This window comes from Mustela erminea, chromosome 6 (genome assembly GCF_009829155.1).
Source record: "Mustela erminea isolate mMusErm1 chromosome 6, mMusErm1.Pri, whole genome shotgun sequence".
Taxonomy (NCBI): domain Eukaryota; kingdom Metazoa; phylum Chordata; class Mammalia; order Carnivora; family Mustelidae; genus Mustela; species Mustela erminea.
In genome coordinates this window covers 20,587,858-20,610,781 of record NC_045619.1, presented here as the reverse complement: position 1 = coordinate 20,610,781, position 22,924 = coordinate 20,587,858, and the positions used below count along the sequence as shown (strand labels likewise).

Here is a 22,924-nt window from a genome sequence, read left to right as displayed (position 1 = left end):
AAAGTAACCATAGACCATCACTCTTTTACTCTTTCTTGGCAATGAGGGCAAGTGTGCCTTAGTGTTTCAACCACGGGGTTTGAGTCAGAAGACCTGGGTTAAAGTCCTAACTTAATGCCTCACTAACTGCGTGACTTTAGACAAATAACTTAGTATCACTGAGTTGCCTTGTGGAGTCTGTAAAATATGGTAGAAGATAGAGGGCATCATAAATAATACCTTCCTCAGAGGGTACAAGTAAGATCAAATGATGTAATGCATATGGAACCACTTGTAAAAGTGTGAAGGCTATAGAAATGTCTTGGCAAGGATGATTGCATTTATACAGATCACTTTTGCCTTTCAAATTGCTCTCATATTTATTGTATTTTTATCTTCACAACACATCTATGAGGGGAAATAGGGCAGGAACTATTATCTATGTTTTACCATCTGTTGATGTAGACAAATGAGGCCCACAGAACCTGAGACTGGCCTAAGGTTATACAGGGTGTCTGGCTGCATTAAGTGTGAGCTTAACCCTGGGCCTACTGAATCCTATTTTAAAACCCTTTCTTCCAAAAAATAACCAACAGTCACAAGCTTGATAGCCACAGATTATGCTGCAGAATTATTCCTACTCAGTAAGTAAGCCACCCTACAACCTGAGTCCAAAGCCAAATAATCATAACATTAATGTGGTGATGGTGTGTAGCCATTTACTGTGCTAAGCATTTTATAAATATTATCTTATTTAATGCTCATTGTAACTCTGTGAGGTTGTATGGTTATCAGCCCCATTTTACGGTGAGAAAATGGAGAAATAAAATGGTTCAGGAATTTGTCCATGTCCACAGCTAATGAGTACCAAGGGAGTCTGGAAGTATTAGTTTGTTAAAGAGGCTGTAATGAGGGGCACCTGGGTGGCTCAGTGGGTTAAGCCGCTGCCTTCGGCTCAGGTCATGATCTCGGGGTCCCGGGATCGAGTCCTGCATCGGGCTCTCTACTCAGCAGGGAGTCTGATTCCTCTTCTCTCTCTCTCTGCCTGCCTCTCTGCCTACTTGTGATCTCTGTCAAATAAATAAAATCTTAAAAAAAAAAAAAATCTTAAAAAAAAAAAAAAAAGAGGCTGTAATGAAGGACCAGACTGTGTGGCTTAAAGAACAGGAAAGGATTGGGTGCCTGGGTGGCTCAGTGGTTTAAAGCATTTGCCTTCAGCTTGGGCCAGAGTCCTGGGATCCAGCCCCACATCAGGCTCTCTGCTCAGCAGGGAGCCTGCTTCCCTTCTTCTCTCTCTGCCTGCCTCTCTCCTACTTGTGATCTCAGTCTGTCAAATTAATAATAAATAAAATCCAAAAAAAAAAAAAAAAAAGGATTGTTTCACTGTTCTTGAGGCTAGAAAGAAGTCCAAAACCAAAGGGTTAGCATGTTGATTCCTTCTGAAGGCTGTGGGGTAAGGGTCTATTCCTGGTCTTGAGGTCTATTCTTGGCTTATAGATGACTGCCTTTTTCCTTTATCTCTTCATAGTGTCTTCTCTTGATGTCTGCCTGTCTCAGTGTCTACATTCCCATTTGTATAAGGAGACCAATTATATGGGATTAGGGATCATCTTCATGAATATTTTAACTTGATTACCTCTATAAAAACCCTCTCTCCAAATAATGTCACATGCTGAGGTCTGGGGGTTAGAACTTCAACATACCAGTTTGGGGGGGTGGGGATCACAATTCCACTAACATTGAATATAAACCCAGATCATTTGGTCTTGTACTGTTAAGCATTATGCTTCGGTGCTTTCTGACATAACAAAATTATATTATTCTGTACACTTTTGATAGGAACAAATGTCAAGACACAGAGTATGGCACTTGACCCCAAATCCACTTTTAGAGCCACTGAACAGAAATCTACTCTACCTATTAAGTTCTAAAACTCGAAAGTGCTCCCCCAAAATATTTAGCTAAAAGACTGGTTTCCAGCTACTAGGCAACTTGGCATCGAGGTCTTTTCTCATAAACATTTACAAATATTCTGCTCTGTAATGAAGTTAATCAGTAAGCCACACAACCTCTGGCCTCTATCGCTGCTTACCTGGTCTCATTTTCAGTTGCTGTGAGTAAGCTAAGAATGGTAATGCAGTTTCAGGGGTTAGAAAATCCAATTCAAAGTAGTCCTCGCCATAGACACGCATCGTCAGGATTTATTATGGAAATGATGAACATGAAGTCTGATAAAGGTAAGACACTGTTCACAGGTGCTCTTGACCAAACTTCTGCAACTGGACTGAGGAAGTGGAGGGCTTTTGTTTGAGATTTTAGCAAGGGGTGTCTCACCCCAGAAGGCTGGGGTGAGAAGTTGGGGCGGGGTGATTTTTGAGGATTTAGGGAGGTGAGTATCTCATTGAGATAAAATCTAAGTATGTTTCCTCTAAAATTGTTCATTAAATATTATGTAAAATTAGCAGGCTTTTCTCAAGTTAAACACTAGGCAGTTCTAATTAATGCCTGTAGACACATGAAAAAGTACTTTGAAGTACGTACTTAATGCAGTGTTTTAAAAATGGCACGTCTCAGATCCCAGTGGGTTACAGTCTATTTGTCGCTATGACCACCATTAAAAAGTTAGAATAGTTTAGAATAGAATAGAATAAGAGTAGAGTAGCATAGAATGTCAGAGTGCACTTCAAGAAGTAAGGATAAGTGTTATTTTGTGAAAATCTTGTTTCAGTTACTTCTACATATGTTTAAGTGTATACAGGAGTTATGATATAAGATGTATTTCTTCTCTTTTTTTTTAAGATTTTATTTATTTATTTGACAGACAGAGATCACAAGTAGGCAGAGAGAGAGGAGGAAGCAGGCTCCCTGCCGAGCAGAGAGCCTGATGTGGGGCTTGATCCCAGGACCCTGGGATCATGACCTGAGCTGAAGGCAGAGGCTTTAACACACTGAGCCACTCAGGTGCCCCAATATAAGATGTATTTCAAACTATGGGTTGTGATGAGAAAAATAAAGAGAGATTGAGAAACACTGATTTACTGAATTAGCAGTAAATCAGTGCAGATTTATTTATTTATTTATTTATTTCATAGCAGATTTATTTATTTCATAGCAGATTTCTCCCAAATTGATGGAAAATCAGATAAGTAAAGAGTTCAGTTTTAGGCTTACACTATTTGTTTTCTCTGAAGTAAAACATAGATTATAATGAAAACATAGACCATAATATGTAATATTGTCTATTTTAATATTTTTTCAAAACAGAATCTTACCTCTTAAATTTTCAGTTAAAAGAGGAACTCTAATCATTTTTACAATAATTATAATTTTAAATATATGATTGTAGAGTTAGCAGCATACTATTTTATTTAAATATGTTTAAAAGTGATTGACACTGTATTTACAAAATCAGTTAGAAGGCAGGAAGAGCAAATCTTTGTATCATTTCCATTTAATAGGCATTTATTAAGAACACCGTATCAGGCTTTGTGTAAGGCACCAGGAATGAAATAAAAAAGGGGGGGGGATATAACCTAATATATTCCCCAAAGAGTTCACAGACTAACCACAACAATAAAAACACATCACAAACTCCTTGGAGATGTACTATCTAATATAATAGTCACTAGCCACAAGTGGCTAAGTAATTTTTAATTTTAATTATTTAAAATTAAATAAAACTGGGTACCTGGCTGGCTCAGTTGATAAGCGTCTGCCCTTGGCTCGGGTCATGATCCCAGTGTCCTGGGATTGAGCCCTACATCAGGCTTCCTGCAGAGCAGGGAGCCTGCTTCTCCCTCTCCCATTCCCTCTGCTTGTATTCCCTCTCTCGCTGTGTCTCTCTCTGTCAAATAAATAAATAAAATCTTTAAAAAATTAAATAAAACTTAAAACTCAGTTTCTCAATATCACTAACAACATTTCAAGTATTTCATATTCTCATACAGTTAGTGGCTACCATATTGATGGTATAGAATATTTCCATCACCTCAGGAAGTTCCCTTAGATAGTACCCCTTTAGAGAAACTACTGACTGCTAGAGACTCTACCCAGAAGAATTTTGCTTTCCTTTGCATGGGGTCTCAGACTTCCCATGTGTCTATGCATTCATGTGTTCCCATTTAAAAGCTCTTCCTTGGAGCGCATGAGTGGATCATTGGTTAAGTGTCTAACTCTTGATTTTGGCTCAGGTTATGATATCAAGGTCGTGAGATTGAGCTCTGCATTGGGCTCTGTGCTCAGTGGGAGTCTGCTTGAGATTCTCTTCCTCTCCCTCTACCTGTGCCCCTTCCCTGCTCACATACTCTCTCTCTAAATATAAATACATAAATACATAAATCTTAAAAAAAAAAAAAAACACTCTTCCTAAACGCTCAGGGAGCATTCCCCATCATAAGGGAATCTAAATCCCCCCTCCCCCACTTTGGGATAGACTGATTCTGGAAAAGCACTGATAAATCCAAATTTATAGATATATATTAATATATTATTATTTACTTTAAATTGTAGTAAAGTAAAAATAAATTTACTTTTATAGAAATCATGTTTTAAAGTTGACCCATCTCTGCTCTTTCACATCTGTGCTTTATCAGAAAGTTCTGGTATTTGTTTGCTTGTTTTTATCCCAGCCCTTGATATCTCTATACATACACACACACACACACACGCGCGTGCGCACACACACACACACGCACACACACACGCGCACACACACACACACACACATACACACGCACATGCCTGCATGTGTAGGGAATGACTGGGGCCCTTTTTATCTGTATTCCCTTTGTCTTGTTCAGTGTTTGTATCCTCAGAGCCTAACACATTTTCTAGAAAATAGCAAGTATCAATACAATATTTATAAATGAAAGGAGTATCCTATAACTTACGTTATCAAAACAGACTAAGATAATTACTAATTAACTATCAGTTAACTATTAAAATCGGGATTTTGCTAGGTTTGCTAGGAACAAACATGTCTTTTCATGACATTCAACTTATCAAAATGTTTCCTCAACTACTTTATTTTATACTCAGAACTACCTTATAAGATAGCAGGGCTGGCTGTTAATAGTTCCATTTTATAGAAGGAATGAAAACAAAAAATGTTAGGCAGTTGTTCAAAGTCTTACAGTCAATTCACGATGGAAGTTGTTCAATTCCCACTATTTTGGGTGCTGTTGACCATGCTGGGCTTCTTATTATAAGTTGCATGCATACTGTGGAAATTTGGTGGGGACACTGAAATACTACATGTGGATGTGCTTTGAGGATAGAAGCATTATTTAATAATATTATGTGCTATTCTCATATTCTTACCATGTTTTCTTGCTTTCATATAATATTGTCAATGTCTTTGTGAAAGCTTTCCATTTTGCTTGAAATGATTCCAAAGGACCAATAAGATTTTGATGTCACGATCTGACTTTAGTCAGGACTACATGCTATCTATTGATTATAAGAATACTAGCTTACTTGAAACAATGATTTGAGATCTTGGAATTGTCACGTGAGGAGGAAAAATTACACATTTCCCTGGATTTTGTAAAATCCAGTGTCTGTCATTAATTGTTTGACCCCAGGCAAGTTGCTTTAACTTGCTGGATCTGCAGGGGTCGGGGGTGAAGACCAGTAATTGACAGTATAAGATCGGTTGGGGGATAAAATCCAGCAATAAGTATAAGTGAAAGTAATGCTTTTAATGCTTTTCAGTTCTTTTCAAACCCATTCACTCCACAAATATTAGTCATATTTGGTTATAAAATAGATCAGAATTTTGTTTATATTTTATCTCTTCTTTTTGTTGTAATCATATTCTATTTCATATTCTTCTATTTTGTGGTAATAAGACAAAGCACCATTGCCAAAACTTGGTCTTTCAGATATAATCACTTAATGTTGGTTTTATATGGAGAAGTCAGGCATAGAAGACAGGAAGTTAATTTTTTCCCAGATAGTATATACTTTGTGCTTCGACAATCTTTTTCTGGATCAATGAAGAAAGCATTCTCTTTTCAACAAACTTTTGGTACGCATATATTCTACTTTGCCATTGTAGAAAAGCCTTGAGTTCTCACGACCATAGTCTTTTAGTTATTCACTTATGGAGATTTTAGATATAAAGAAGAACTGTAAAGTTATCCAGCATGAAGTCTTTTCTTTAGAGATAAGCAAAGGGCAGCCCACAGAGGATAGGTAAGTACCATGTAACTAAACTCAGAACACCCTGGGACCTAGAGTCAGGGAAGACTTCCCCAAAGAAGCTATCCTTACAAAGAAATTTAGAGATAGATTAAGTGTAGAATAGTGAGATGAAGCTCTGTGAGCAAATGGCTGTATTGTAGAAAGTTCCAGGCTCGGGAAGCAGTGGAGCTAGGGGCAGGGAAGGGAGGTTCTGAGTCTGGAACTTGCACTGCAGATTTAAGGATTAGGTAACTCAAAACATGAGAAACGGCTGGAAGAGAAAAGGTAGGATCATGTGGCACCTTGCACACCTGATTGCAGCTTACCTGCAAGCAGAGGTATTGAAGGGACTCACCAGCTGAGGTATAGAGGGACGAAGAGAAAACCGTGTACTCTCATGCTTTAAAGCATCACACATCTGAAATTATCCCAGAGAGGAGTGATTCAGCACATGGTTCGGAAGTCAGACTATCAAAGCTCAAATCTCAGCTATTTAGGAATGTAGGAGTAAAGTTGCCTTCCTTTTCTGTGCCGCAAGCTACTCATTTGTAAATGAGGATACTCATGTCACCCACCTCGTCGGATTTTTGTGAGAAGAATTGCAAATATACAAGCGCCTGGCACTAGGATGGAGTTTCTCAGAGTTTTCTGACAGTAGTAGTAGCAATAATAACAACCACAGCAATTTTGGGGGGCACTGCAAATGTATAGATGCGTAGATCTACAGTCCCTAATGGACAGTTCTAAATTCCAAAAGCTTTAAAAAGGAAACATTTTAACCAAAGTTTTGACACAAATTTCTCTGGTAGCAAAAACCTGACCCGAATGGATGGGAGGATATTAATGGCCTTTATTTATTTACTTATTCTGCATCATATGAATATTTACACATTTCACCGTGGAAGATTGCTGTGTTTGATTCCGAGTTCTGTCCCAGACCACACAGGGAGAAAGAACACTGTGTTCTGTTCTAAAACACAGTCAATCAGTTCTGAATTCCAAAACACATGTGACCCCAAGACTTTCATAAAGAACTTATGGAATAAGTGGAATAATCTGTATTACCTCATTCAATCCTCAACATAACTCTGGATAGATATTTTCATCCCGAGCTTGCTGACATTAAAACTCGGCTCGTCAGTAGTTCAGCAACTTGCCCAAAGTTCCACTGTTTAACGGAAGTGGAGTTGGAATTTTGGTCTAGGGTTGCCTGACCATGCTTTGAAGAATCAGACACATTTGTACACTCTCCTATATTTTATTTATGTTCGTTAAAATTTTTAACGTTTTGCATAGCTTAAATATTTTTTTTTCTAAAGAGTCATTGTTTGTGTTTCTAGGAAATAGAAGCACTTTCACAACCTGATAGTTTTCTAACATCTGGAGGTTTTATAGATAAAAAGCTCATTTTGTAATAACGGCAGTAGGAATAATGATTATTACTACTACTTTAATGGCAACTCTAATTTATCTGGCACTCTTTGTGTGCCAGACATTTAGCAAAGTGTTTGGCATACATGATCTTGTTTAATTCTTACGTCAACCTAATGAGGTAGCTATTATTCTCTGTTTTATGAAGAGAAATTTGATCCCTAAAGACATTAAATAAATTCCTAAGATGCACACAGAAAATAAGTAACAGGACTAGAATTTGAACCATACTCACAATTCCAGGCACTGCATTCTTTTTTTTTTTTTTTAAAGCTCCTTCTTTGTTTTATCATGATTAAAATACTAATCTACATGGCAAAGTTACAAACAACATAAACACCATGCAACCTCCTACCCCAGAAAACAATGGAACAATCTGACTTTCCAGTCACCATCATCCAGTTTCTTTTGTATCGTGCAGAAACTTGCCTTGTACACATGCGTGTGCACACACACATTGTTCTTTTAATACCCACATAAATATATATATTATTCTATAAGTTAATATTTTCAAATGTCATCATATCATAGAAACCTTTCTTTATCAACACCTATAGATCTAAATTCACATCTACATAATATTTCAGTGCATGGACATAATGCAATTTTATAAGACTCCTATTGGTGGATATTTAAATTGGTTCCTGATTTATAGTTTTTACAGATTTTCCTACACATGGATATCTTTATAGAAGCCTTTCACACAAATATGGGCCTGTTTCTATAATAAATTTCCTTGCAGTCTAATGACTGCGTTAAAAGAGTATTTGAGTTTCAAATGCTGAAAGATACTGAATAATTGTCCTCTAAGAATGTTTGCTTTTCTAAGAGTGTTCTATTGAGCATTTTTAACCTTTACTTATTTGAGGATGAACATGGTCATATTTTATATTGCAATTTAAATTTAAATTTAATTGTTGATGAAGGTGAGTGCATTTTTTTATGTTTATAAAATACTTTGTGTTTGTATTTCTAAAAACTGTCCTTTCATATCCTTTATCTCCCATGAGGTTGTTGAATTTTTCTTATTGGTTTGCAAGTGCTCTTTCCCTGTTAGTGATATGAGTCTTTGGTCTATCTTTTATGTTGTAGATATTTTTCTGAGTTTGTAATTTGTCATTAAATCCTTTTTATAGTTTTTTTGTTTTTGTTTTTGTTTAATGTAAAGAAGTTGTCAATTTTTATATAGTTAAATTTTGGTCTTTTCTTAGACATTAATTCCAATTTTGTTACTCTTGTCCAGGTGTACTAACAGAGCAAGCAGCAGGACCTTTGGGACAGAATCTAGAAGTAGAGCCATACTCACAATACAACAATGTTCCGTTTCCGCAAGTTCAGCCACAGATTTCCTCGTCATCCTATTATTCCAACCTGGGTTTCTATCCCCAGCAGCCCGAGGAGTGGTATTCTCCTGGAATATATGAACTCAGGCGAATGCCAGCTGAGACTCTCTACCAAGGAGAGATTGAGGTAGCAGAGATTCCTGTAACAAAAAAGGCCCGAATGAGTGCATCAGCAGGGAGAATAAAAGGGGATGAATTATGTGTTGTTTGCGGAGACAGAGCATCTGGTTACCATTATAATGCACTGACCTGTGAGGGCTGCAAAGGTAAGCACCTCTGGTTGGCCATGCTCTCCTTGAGGTTTTACTCCCTCAGAGGTTTGAAATCCCTCAGACTGAATACTTCCCATTTTCTCTTCCTACATGCCTACCTGTTATAAATCTCTAGGAAAAGCCTTTTAGTGTATTTAGCTTATATATAAGTAAAATATTTTCTAGTTACAACCTCACATATGGTTAAAGAAATTAAATAGATTATGGGGTTTTTGTTTGTTTTTGAGAGAGAGAGAAAGCAAGCAGAGGAAACAATAGAGAGAGAGAGGTAGAGAGAGAATCCCAAGCAGGCTCCATGCCCAGCAGAGAGTCTGACGTGGGGCTCAGTCCCACAACCCTGGGATCACGACCTGAGTTGAAATCAAGAGTCGGACACCACCCACGCTCACCTGTTGTTTTTTTAAAAGAAAGAGAAACGAATGCATCTCTTTTAAAACTGAGATCAAAGAGAATAAGACTCTATTAGTTGATGTGTTTATTAAACCTCAATAGTAAACTTACTAGTTCTAATACTTCATTCCCATTTTATAGATGAGAAAAGTGGGTTACTTCCTCAAGGCTTCACAGCTAATTAGGGGTGGAGCTTCCAATCCATAACTGATAGGCCTAACTCCAGAGCCTTTGCTCTGGAGTTAACCACTAGCCTATCCTGTCTTTTGATCCTTGCCTACTGAGTGGTCATTCTAGTCTTTGAGCTAGTTGCTCAGGACAAATATTGACTAAATCAATGGATAAACTATTGGTATTATCTGGGCCAGATAATAAACCTCTGAAGTCAGTAATCTGAGTCAGGTCACCTCCTTACTGGTGAACACTTTGTGAAACTTGGTCCTCCTGAGAAGACTCTGGGGCATTCAGTGTGAATGGAGTGAAATCAGTGTGCCTAAGACAACTCCCCCAAAACACTGACTTTAAAAGTGGGCAGGGGAGGGGTGCCTGGGTGGCTCAGTCATTAAGCGGCTGCCTTCAGCTCAGCACATGATCCCAGGGTCCTGGGAATGAGTCCCTCTCTCTCTGCCTGACTCTTCCCCTGCTTGTGCTGTCTCTCTCTTTCTCTGGGTCAAATAAATAAATAAAATCTCTTAAAAAAATAAAATAAAAGCAGGCAAGGGAAGAGTTGCCCCTAAAAGATATCCAAGGAAGCTAGAAATGGGAGGGGACCAGGAAAGTACAGGATCACAGAGCACAAGGGGACAGAGAAGGAAGGACTCAGGAGAGAACCCATCCTTGGGGAGATTCAGGAAGGAAAAGCTGGATCTGGATGCGGATATGATTTTTAAGAGCAGAGAAAGGTTGAGCTTTTTCATTGATTCTGACTTAAGACTTTGCCCCCATCATGGGAGCAAAGGGACCAGAGTGTGGGGAGAAGATGAGATGGAGTGAGGAAGAGCCTGTGTTCTACATCAGAGCTTGGCAATGTTTTTTTCCCTGTACAGAGCGAGTAAATATTTCAGGCTTTGCACCATCGCGGTTTCAGTTGTGATTACTCAACTTTGCAAACACACCCACATAAAGAAGGGGCATAACTGTGGCTTTATTTAACCTACAAAAATAGGCAAGGAAATTAAAAAAAAAAAAGCAAACGGACAGTAGGTTGAATTTGGCCCATAGGCCTGGCTGTATTTTGCTGACCCTGTTCTAGACCAATGGCTATGGAGGTTGAGTGCGAGAAGTAACTAGAAGCTGAGTAGCGAGAGAGTACAACTCTCAGGGCATGGATACAGGACACGTAAACTCATTTTGTATGGCTGGATTGAATGGTATAGCTGGATTGAAATCATGGAAACTATATTTCATTGAATTCAGGATTATTCTACTCATCCCCCCTCCCCCCCGCAAAAAAACCCTACCTCTCTCTGGGGTTTTGTCTAAATTCTATGATTACGCAGTGTCCTGCAAGGATTGAGCACTGCAGGGGAGGCTCTGGTTTTCACCGTTGTTCATGCGGTGCAGCATCTGCTGGGTGTTATTCTAGCTGGTCTTCAGTCACCAGTCGGAAGGGTTTCTGAGGCTCCATTCTGGGGTCTTGAGCACACTTCTCCTTCCTGTCTGCTCTGCCTGCTGTTCCGCAGCTCAGCTGGGTGGGTTCCTGATGCTCCTCCCGTGTGGTGCTGACATGCCTGGCTGCCCAGAGAGACCATTTCACCTGTTCCTATGCCGCTCTGAGTACCAGCAGACCCGGATGCCTCTCTAGGCTGTCTCCAGGAAAGGGCATAAGAATTCTTTTGTTCTAGGACTCCTGAATGACATGGAGTTGCTATATTCTTTCAATACACACATCCCAGGGTACAGTCTGGGCTTGAAGGTGGGAGGGACAGAAGTCAGGGCCTTCTCATGAACTTAACATGACTTGGCTTTTTTTGATTTCTCTTTATTTGTCTATCTGTCCCAACTTGGGGAAATTTAGTGTCTGGGATCTTGATGCTTAGGCTTTTGTGACTGAAAAGCCAATAATGAGCTCCTTTGTGCTTTGTATATGTTCTCTTGAGGAAACAAATGAAAATTATCCTAGCTTAGAGAATAGGAAGGAGGCTCACAACATAGGGTAGACTACAAGGGAGGTAGTCTACTTGGCCAACTTGGCCCCCCACTCCACACTCCTTGGATATCTGTGCTTACCAAATACAGAATGAGTCTTACTCCACAGCTTTCCATCAAAGGAAGGGTGTGGATTTTGGGATTTCCTAGACTGTCATTCTTGGCTGAGTAAGCATGTTACTTAATATATTGGTCAGAGTTCAGTGAAATAAAACAAAAACTTCAAGCAGTAAGGAATTAACACAGGAGAAGTTGGAAGGGTAGAGGAGCAGGTTCTGTGCTGAGTCTCCAAGAGGATGCTCAGGGTCACCCTACAGAACTGCCCTGCCAAGGACTTGCTATGGTCAAGAAGATGGGAAAACGGGAAGCTAACACAGAGCTGCTGGCTCCAGAAAGACACCACCATAGCTGCCATCCAAGGATCAGAAAGATGCCTCCCCCATAATTACTGACTCCAGAGCAATGGCTTGCCAGCTAAACTTAATATACCCATGACGAATACCCTGTGCCTTGCCTTTCAGTGCCCTCGAAGTTAGCAATGGGAAACCAAGATGCTGCTATAGCACAATTCCACAGCCCTGCTTGCCCGCAGAAACAAGTCTTACAAGGGCGTCTGTCCTGCAGAGCTTAAATCATATCCACAATGTTAGCTGCAAGGGATTTTGGGAAAGATGGTGTCCAGTTTTCCTGCCTTTACAATAGAGAATGTACCCTAGAGTAGAAGTGGGTGCCACGGATATCCGGCCAGCCAATTCTTACTTTGTGGAATACTTGGCTTCTCTGAGCCTTCACTCTGCACAGGGTCTATTTCACAGGGTCTGTTTCACAGGGTCTGTGTAGAATTAACTTAATTTTATATGTAAAGATCCTGGCAGCTCTCTTTCTTTAGGACTTCACTGCACGTCTGTGAGATCTGTGATACTTACACATACATACACACAGGAGAAAGTTTTTAAAAACTTAAAACAAAGATCATGGTTAAACATCCTGATTTCATTAGTCTCATATCTATTTCTTTTTTTTTTTTTAAGATTTTATTTATTTGACAGAGATCACAAGTAGGCAGAGAGGCAGGTAGAGAGAGAGAGGGAAGCAGGCTCCCTGCTGAGCAGAGAGCCCGATTTGGGGCTTGATCCCAGGACCCTGGGACTATGACATGAGCTGAAGGCAGAGGCTCTAACCCAGTGAGCCACACAGGAGCCCCTCATATCTGTTTCTAATTATTTTATTGTCAACACTTATGGCATCAATGAGAGAAATCCTAATACATTTTTAAAGAGCAATGATTCTAAGAGCACAAGCATAACGCACTGACAATGTCTGCCATTTGCTCAGCATCAGATTACATCAAGAGCTTTCTTTTCTCCCTCTTATCAGTGGGGCATATGAAAATGTGCTCACATGTGGGTGAATTTTGATTCAAACTTCAAACCTCAGCTAACAAAACTGATCTGCATCTGACTGGAAGTTTCAAATGGCTGCATTTCCAAATAGGTCAATGTCAGTCACATCCATCTCCAGGCTGGGAGAGTCTACACTTGTCAGTGAGAGAATGGTAGAATTCTTAAAGGGCATTTTAATGAGTAAATGGGTGACCTATGGTCCTTTTGAACATATTCTTAGTTCTGAAGTTCTAGAAAAGACTCCATAGTTGTTGAGTCTATTCTGGTGTGTGGAATAGATGCAGAGTGTTTCAAATGGGCCCTTTGTTTATGTGTCAGGGCTGAGACGCCCTGACTCACACATGAACTTCCTGAAATCCTACTTGATTTTGAGGTCTGAGTTTATAAAATTTGGTCATGATCCTACTGAACTCGATAGGTCCAACTGTCTTGGAGAGGGATGCAAGGGGGTGGGGCTTAAACTATTTCACCACATTGGAAGCCTTTTGTAGTTAAGTGTTATAAAAGTGGCAAGAGGAGTCATATTCTGATGGCAGACAACCCAGATTTCAACACCCTCTTCCCGTGCTGCTGATTCTCTTCTCAGATGTTCCAAGTTACTGAATGTGTCTGGACTTCAGACTTCTCTCCTGTCAAGTGAGGATAATAATAAAGATGAGGAGGGGGAGGTGGAGGTTGAGATGAGGATGATGGTGATGCTGGTGAGAAACAGATAAGGTATATCAAATGATTATCATGCACAGGTTTTATCTGGGGCTTTACCTGTACTAGCTCATTTAGTCCTCAGGACCATGCTTTGAGGTAGGCACCTAGGGGTTGGTGAGAGGATTAAAGAAGATAATATGTTTAAAGCAATTAACATAGTACTTGCTTCTGGTACTCAATAAATGTCCTCCAATAAATGTCCATTATTGGTTTCACTTATTTGTGGAGCATAAGAAATAACATGGAGGACATGGGGAGATGGAGAGGAGAAGGGAGTTGAGGGAAATTGGAAGGGGAGATGAACCATGAGAGACTGTGGGCTCTAAGAAACAATCTGAGGTTTTGAAGGGGCGTGGGGGGGGTGGAGGTTGGGGGAGCCTGGTGGTGGGTATTATGGAGGGCACGGATTGCATGGAGCACTGCATGTGGTGCATAAACAATGAATTCTGTTACACTAAAATTAAATTAAATTAAAATAATAATTAAGAAAATAAATGTCCATTATTATTACTATTATCATTAAGTTACTGTGAAGAAAAAAAATGAGACATCGTTTTTGAAACATCTAGCTCTATGCCTGGCATACTTGAATGCTCAGTAAGCATTAGTTTTTGCTCCTTTGTTGGTGAATTCTTATTATTTTATTGTTGTTATTCTTCTGTTCATCCAGACTCTCAAACTTTGATCATACACAGTCTTCGAAACTCTCTCTCTTCCTATTAGTTAATTAAGTAAGCCTCCAGCTCCTGAGAGTTTGAATTCATTAATTCAGTTCTTTATTCAGCAACTATTATTAGGTACCAACCATATGCCAGGTTCTATTCTAAGCATAGGAGATGCAGTGAACAAAACAGACAAAATTCCAGCTCTCTTAGTCACCATTTTAAAGCAAAGCAGGGAAACAGTTTATATAACTGAGCTAAAATAGACAAAAAGAGAAAACAGCAAGACAAAAAAATAAAAGATTAAAAAATATAAAAACAATGAAATAGTGTCAAAAAGAACAGACAGAAAAATTAAATGGTAAAAGAATGATTTCCAGTGGATAAAAATTGAAATTTCGAATAAATATATAGTTAATGTGCAAGAGAAATAGAGACTATAAAAATTACATTTAAACAAGAAGGCATGTTTAAACTAAATACATAAGCAATATGTAAATATGAAAGTAGTGACTAAAAAAACCTCTAGTTTGCTTAAGCCTCCAGCTCCTGGGAGTTTGCCCACCTGGGAGTCTGAATGGCTCTTAAAGAGATGCAAAATCAAGCTCACACAGAGCGTTATTACCCCTCCCCTCATTTTCACAATCTAAAAGCATTGACCTCCACCTCCATCATCTTTGAGATGATCCAGTGTAACCCTTTCAATGAGGGGTTGAAAACAAAAGCCCAATGCTAGAGTTATCTTTTTTTAGAGGTAGATGACTTTAGCTTTTGTTTTATCAAGTGAACATGGAAAAATGGCTACCCTCTTGGGATGGGAAGGAAAAGTAAAAAAAGGCAGCGGTGGGGAGAAAAGGTTAACCCCCCAAATAGGAAAAAGAACAAACAACAAAACATCCACGAATCACTCAATAAATTATTCTTTCATATTAGCATTGCTAAAATTATTGAAAAACACGTAAATGGATGCAAATTATTGGGGAAGGTAGTGAGTCTCTGTTATGGGCTGGTCAATTCCCAGCACAGACTGTTTATTTCATTTACCTTATAATGGTTCCAGTAGATGGTATTATCATCTCCTTTTTTGCAAATAAAGATACCAATACTCAAAAACTTGTCCAGGCCTCATGGCTATGAAAGAATGGAGTAGAATTGATCATCAGATCATTAGGACTCCTGAGCTATATTTTATCTCTGTGCTGTCTTTTTTTGGATCCTTCTGTCAATGACTTTCCAAAGACAGCACGAAAGCATATGCAAGGAAAATGAGTGTTTTAAAAGTTGGTTCTGTGTTTAGAGAAAGAACACACCAACAAAGAGAAAAACAAACAAAGTCTAGGTGATGGTGAATCCAAACCCATTGGTTATTTGACAGAATGATCTCCTGGCACAGGAGCAGGCACAACCATAAATTATTGGACAATATTCATTTGTGTACAAAATAGACCATCTTCTTAATAACTAAGTAGGGTCGTCAGCCACTTTCACACATAGAAATGACAACCACTGGTCATATCACTTTTAAAAATAAAGAATGAGGCATCTAAGTATCTTCATTTCTAATTGTGATATATATGAGCATTAGAATATATAAGTTAAGAATTGCCTTTGTGGGAGTTTACCTTGCACTGTCTTATACTTTGACCCTGCACCTTGTATTAATAGGTTATGGTGAAAGTAGGAATAGACCAAGAGCTGCCTCCCAGGCAAACCCCCACAAAGGTGATCCTCAAATGATTTTAGGAAAGAGAGTGGTTTCTTTAAGTAGCCTCTGAGATTCCCTGTTCACTCCTCTGAGATGCTGTTTGTGTTTGTGCAGCCTGCTTTTAGCAGTCTGGAGGGAGGTCAAGACGTCTGGCTGGATAGAATGTTTTGGTCCTTATCTTCTAGGCACAAAGACTCCCCATTCCTTCTGGGCATTGCCCTGCACTGTGGTTTATATTCATTGCTTGAGACTACAGGCAAATACACTGTTCTCGGGGCGCCTGGGTGGCTCGGTGGGTTAAGCCGCTGCCTTCGGCTCGGGTCATGATCTCAGGGTCCGGGATCAAGTCCCGCAACTGGCTCTCTGCTCAGCAGGGAGCCTGCTTCCCTCTCTCTCTCTCTCTCTCTCTGCCTGCCTCTTTGCCTACTTGTGATCGATCTCTGTCAAATAAATAAATAAAATCTTTAAAAAAAAAATACACTGTTCTCCATGGCTTAGATGGATGGTGAACTTTCGTAAAGGGCCAGATAGTTAATATTTTAGGCTTTGTAGGTATTAAGGTCTCTGGCACAACTACTTGGCTGCCATTGTAGTGTGAAAGCGGACATGCATGTAAATGAATAAGCTTTATAGTCGAATAAAGCTTTATTTACGGACACTAAAATTTGAATGTCATACAACTTTTACATACCACAAAATAACTTCGAGGTTTTTTTTTTCCACTCACTAAACATGTAAAAACCATTCTTAAGTTGCAGATCATGCAGAAATAAGCAGAAATGGAACTTGCCCTGCATTTCGTAGTTAGCCAACTCCTGGCTTAGCACAGTGTTCCCGCTGAATGCTTACAGGCCATCAGCATCTTGTATCTGAACTCAGTTTCCTCCATTGCTCCTAATCCTGCATTCTCTGCACCTATTTTGGGCATGTTTTTCACAAATTTACTCTGTTCCCTGGCTTTCAGAGATTAATCAGCTTTTTTGATACACTGAGGTATTTGTATTCTAACTCTTAGAGATTATGCTGTTTCCATGAACTTTTCTCTTATTTTGTGGTATTTTTTTTTTTGACAGAAGGGAGTATAGAAGTTTGGTGAATGCCCTTTGACTACTAAGTTGTTTGTAGATTTATCTGCTCTGAAAGGAGGTTAGCCAACTTCTCAAAATAATTCAAAGTCAGTCTTTTTAAAATGTATTTAAGAAAAAAAATCAATACGGATTATAGTTGATAGAAGTTAAGTGTTAGAGAAGTCAGGTGAATTTTTTTTTTTTGTCTGTCTGTGGCTCTCCAATAGGTTAAAGGGTGAAAACCTCAAAGTTATCAGCAGGTACTAAATAGCCGATAATGATTTTCATCACAAGTAACAGCTGGTACTGGTGAGAGTGTGGAGAAAACAGGACCCTCTTGCCGTGTTGGTGGAAATGCAAACTGGGGCCGCCACTGTGGAAAACACTATGAATGTCCCTAAAAAAGTTGAAAATAGGGGCACCTGCGTGGCTCAGTGGGTTAAGTTGCTGCCTTCAGCTCAGGTCATGATCTCAGGGTCCTGGGATCAAGCCCTGCATCAGGCCCTCTGCTCAGTGGGGAGCCTGCTTACCCCTCTCTGCCTCTGCCTGCTTGTGATCTCTGTCTCTCTCTCTGTCAAAAAAAAAAAAAAAAAAAAAAAAAGTTGAAAATAGAACTATCGGGTGATTCAGTAATTGCACTACTGGGTATTTACCTAACGAATACTAAACACTAATTCAAAGGGATACATACACCCCTGTTTATAGCAGTATTATTTACAATAGCCAAGATATGCAAGCAGCCCAAGTGTCCATCGGTAGATGAATGGATAAAGAAGATGTGGAATATTATTCAGCTATAAAAAGAATGAAATCTTGCCATTTGCATGGCATGGGGGGAACTAGAGAGTATTATGCTAAGCGAAATAGGTCAGTCAGAGAATAACAAATACCGTAGCATTTCACTCGTTTGAAATTTAAGAAATAAAACAAATGATCAAAGGGAAAAGAGAGAGAGGGAGAGATAGATGGATCAAGAAACCAAGAAACAGATGTAAAATTATAGAGAACAAACCAATGGTTACCAGAGGGGAAGGGTTGAGGGGAAGAGTGAAATAGGTGATGGGGAGTAAGGATTGCCCGTATTATGATGAATGCCTGCTGATGTTTGGAAGTGTTGGAATCACTCACCATATTGTACACCTGAAACAAATAGAACAGTGTGTTGACTAACTTGCATTAAAATGAAAGCTTAAAAAATAGTAAATTTCAGGGCGCCTGGGTGGCTCAGTGGGTTAAGCCGCTGCCTTCGGCTCAGGTCATGATCTCAAGGTCCTGGGATCGAGTCCCGCATCGGGTTCTCTGCTCAGCAGGGAGCCTGCTTCCCTCTCTCTCTGCCTGCCTTTCCGTCTACTTGTGATTTCTCTCTGTCAAATAAATAAATAAAATCTTTAAAAAAAAATAGTAAATTTCATCAACTTCATCTCAGAAGTTTGAGGGATGCTTTTTCAAAAATAATAGTCTGAAACCCCTTTTGTGCGGTGATCAGGAGTCTATAAACAAATTCTAAAACGATTAATGTCTAAAGACAGTTTTTAGCAATGTAAGCTCCTTACTAAAAGGGTAGCCTAAAGCACTAATTAAAGGCATAGAGTTTGCCAGTGAGCATATCAGAGTTCAAATCTAAGCTCTACTGTTTACTATCTATAGGATTTGGGACAAAGTGCTTCATCTCTGTGATAGTCTCCTTAGATGCAAGAAGGAAATAATAATAGAATCTACTTCATAGGGGCGCCTGGGTGGCTCAGTGGGTTAAAGCCTCTGCCTTCGACTCAGGTCGTGATCCCAGGATCCTGGAATCGAGCCCCACATTGGGCTCTCTGTTTGGCGGGGAACCTGCTTCCTCCTCTCTCTCTCTCTCCCTCCGCCTGTCTCTCTGCCTACTTGTGATCTGTCTGTCCAAAAAAAAAAAAGAATCTACTTCATAGGATTGATATGAATATTAAATGAATCACCATATGCATATGTTTAGAACAGTGCCTGATACAAAGTAAGTTCTAAGTAAGTGAGTGATGGAGTCCTTTTTATTTGACAATGTGCTTAGATAGACCTGAAGACTGATTCTATTTAGGCTATATTGGATGTAAAAATCACTAGTTATTCAGCTATGTGCATTTGTTGCTGTTTAAAAAGTGTGGAGACCCTGAAATGTTTTTTTAGGATTTATTTATTTATTTATTTATTTGAAAGAGAGAGAGAAAGCAAGTAGGAGAGGGGCAGAAGGAGAGAATCTCAAGCAGACTTTATGCAGAGCAAGGGGCCTGACATGGAGCCTGATCTTACAACCCTGCGATCATTACCTGAGCGGAAACCAAGAGTCAGATGCTTAACCCACAGAGCCACCCAGGCACCTTGAGACCCTGAAAATGTTAAACAACCAATATTTTACTGATTTCAAACAGTCGTTACTGTCAGTCACTGGAGTCTGATGTGTGCATGTGCATGTGTGCTTGTGTGTGCACATATATGTATATATGCATAGGAAATAGGGTATAGTCTATGAGTTATGTCTATATAAAGAAGCAGAGAAACAGGATATGCAATATTTTGCACACTTGAGGGATCCATTTTCCTATCCTATAGACATTCTCCTGCCATCACAGGAATTCCCCTAGTGCTACACCTTCCTCAGATGACAGTGCCAACCCTGTCTACTCATCTTTCATTATCAGGGAGTCTCTGTTCCTCAGTGAATTTCCTTTCCATTCATCTTCAAATTACTTTTCTGGGCATTGTTGAATATGCTCACGATAGAGTCAGAGGTACGTGTATGGATAAATTTGCATAAGTATAAATATAGTATATGCACCCATATTTAAGTGATATAATGATAATATTGTGTTGCCATCTCAGAATGAAAGCTAATTAATTCAGCTAGCTATTGAGATGATAATGATTTCTTTCTCAGTTAATACCAAAGTTCAAGAAAAAAAACAAACCTGCAGAATTGTCCTAGCACTGTTCCTTTGATCCATCTTGGAATAAGGAGGTTTATTTCTGTTAACTATTGTGCTATCGGTATCTACAATTTTTTTTAACATTTTATTTATTTATTTGACATATCACAAGTAGGCAGAGATTCAGACAGAAAGAGAGGGGGAAGCAGGCTCCCCACCTAGCAGGGAGCCTGACGTGGAGCTTGATCCCAGGATCCTGGGATCATGACCTAAGCCAAAGGCAGAGGCTCTAACCCCCTGAACCACCCAAGTACCCCTGGTTTTTTTTGTGGGTTTTTTTTTGTTTTGTGTTGTGCTGTGTTTTTTGTTTTTTAAGATTTTACTTGTTTATTTGACGGAGAGAGACACAGCGAGAGAGGGAACACAAGCTGGGGGAGTGGGAGAGGGAGAAGCAGGCTTCCCTCTGAGCAGGGAGCCTGATGTGGGGCTCAAATCAAGGACCCTGAGATCATGATCGGAGCCAAAGGCAGATGCTCAAGGAATGAGCCACTCAGGCCCCACACCCCATGATAGTTTTTTAAATGGAATCTTTCCTGGGAGAGGCTAAATATTCATGTAAAGATTGACTCAGGTTGACTAAGGAACATCATTGAGCTCACTGATTTGGTACAAGGAAGAAAACTAACTTCCTAACTTCTTAACTTCCTTCCTTCCTTCCTTCCTTCCTTCCTTCCTTTCTTTTTCTTTCTTCCCCCCTTCCTATTCCTTCCTTCCTTCTTTCCTTTTTTTGCTTAGAGGCTCTTTTAAAATGCATGCTTTGGTATTTGCACTTCCTGTATCAATGTTGATCTGAAGCACAAAGTCTTTTTTTAGACTTGGTGTGGTTGGATTTGACATTTAGGAAAATGGTAAGATCTTTCCTACTGAAAGTTATACCAGCTGACAGATTCACAAGCAAGTCTATGGCTTTTTTAAACCTTGCTATCTCTAACTTTTTCTTCAGGCTCTGTTTTTACGTGGAGTTAGTTTAACAAGTCCTGAGTTCCCCTGTTTCTTCTTCCCAGTTCTCACCATCTAGTTCAGGCACCAATCACCTCTCAGCTGTTTCACATTTTTCACCTTGCCCCAAGGATCCTTCCCAAGATGCAGGCTACCCTCTTCTGCCAAAACCCTCTAATGGCTTCTCTCTTTCTGCATGGTAAAAACCCAGCAGTTTTGCCTTGTGTTGAAGGGCATTTAACCATATTCTGTCCCACTAATGCTCTTACCCACCTTCCACTAATTCTCCCTATACTCTACCCTCCCACCAAAACAGATCATCTACCCCTCCTTGGTATTTCCATAACTTTCTCATTTTCCAGAATGCCCTTCCTCCCTCACAGTCCATGTTTCAAAACCCTGCTTATTTCCTAATGCCTGCCTAAATTCTACTTCTTTAATGAAGTGCTCTCTGATTTCCCCTCAAAATTAATCAGGGCCATGCCTAGCCATATAATGCCTTTTCCTCAAGACACTCAATTTCTAGCTATTGGGATATTGTCATATTATACTTATTTTACCAGAACAATTTTTATGGCCTTCTGCTGGAAAAAAAATTGCCATAACTAATGTGCAAATCTCCATGTCTGTGATGAAATTCCTGCCTGAGTTTGAATCCTCCTAATCCCCTTATTAACCATGTGATCATGGCCAAGATGCTTAATCTCTCTGCCTCTCTTCCACTTCTATAACATGGGAATATATAACATTATCTTCATCATAAAATTGTTATGAAGGTTAAATAACTCAATGCAGGTGAAGTGGTTAGAACAACAGCCAGTGAGTGCTTGATAAATGTTAGCTATTATTCCAACAGGCTGTTAAAATAAGAAGGACTCTTGCTGTCTCAGTTTCAGCATTCTTGAAGATTAGTTGCTATATCCGAAGTGAGCTCATCTTGCAGTGGGTAGTTAAGAAATAGTTAAAGCCTCACCTACTTTGAGGGTATGAAGTGGTCAGGAGTTGGAAATTCTAGAGTAGTCTTTAAAGATTTTGGAGCATGTGACTAGTGCACCATAAATCCCATATCCCCAATGCAGAGGGGGAAGGTTGTGGGATGCAGGTATCTGTCTTGGGGACCACCACTGAAAGTATGGTACTTTTGTGAGGATTAGGAAAATGTGTCCCCCCTTCTCCAGGTGAAATCTATACACTAAGGAGGCCCTGCTGCCCCATGCCCAATGAAAGGGTCTTCAACAGGATCACATGAGGAGATTGATAAGTATCCCCTACAGCTGAGGAACACGGGAGACTGGCACCTGACTTTCACCTGAGAAGGGCCAGAGGTATGGCGACTGCTTATGAATAAGTAGAAGAGATTCCGTGACCTCCTCCCCAGTTTGGGGCACCAGAGAAAGCTGGCACAGGGTTATCTTAAGCTCATGACAAGAAGGCCACATGGAGGGACTTCAGAGTAGAGGATGGTGGTAAATTGCTAAATTCCTAGATGCAGAAGAAAGGGATACAAGTCATGGGCTAGAATAGAGATGTATTTGCCCCCATTGAGGAATTGCAAAGGAACATGTCCCAGTGGTGGGCATCCTCTAAAGAACCCAACCCAAGGGAGAAGGAGTCAATTTCAGAAACTTGCTGGGCACAAGCCAACTTCTAGCAGTACAGGCAACAAATCACTTTCCTATTACTTCTTCCCCTTGCCTCCCACAATCCTTTCCTTATTCACTACTTCACCTTGACTCTGGAAGT

General features: G+C 39.7%; 1 protein-coding gene across 3 annotated transcripts in view; it reads left to right on the top strand.

Annotated features, from left to right (window-relative positions):
- The window catches only part of NR1H4 (nuclear receptor subfamily 1 group H member 4), a 64,871-nt gene that overhangs the window by 19,883 nt on the left and 22,064 nt on the right, over window positions 1-22,924 (top strand). For 2 of the 3 annotated variants that reach the window (XM_032346637.1, XM_032346636.1), the window contains exons 1-2: window positions 2,074-2,216; window positions 8,837-9,202. In XM_032346637.1, coding sequence (XP_032202528.1) covers window positions 2,108-2,216; window positions 8,837-9,202 — 475 coding nt within the window. In that variant the 5' untranslated portion in view covers window positions 2,074-2,107. Of the gene's footprint in view, window positions 1-2,073; window positions 2,217-8,836; window positions 9,203-22,924 lie in introns of those variants that run through there. The other variant, XM_032346638.1, reaches the window with a different exon arrangement.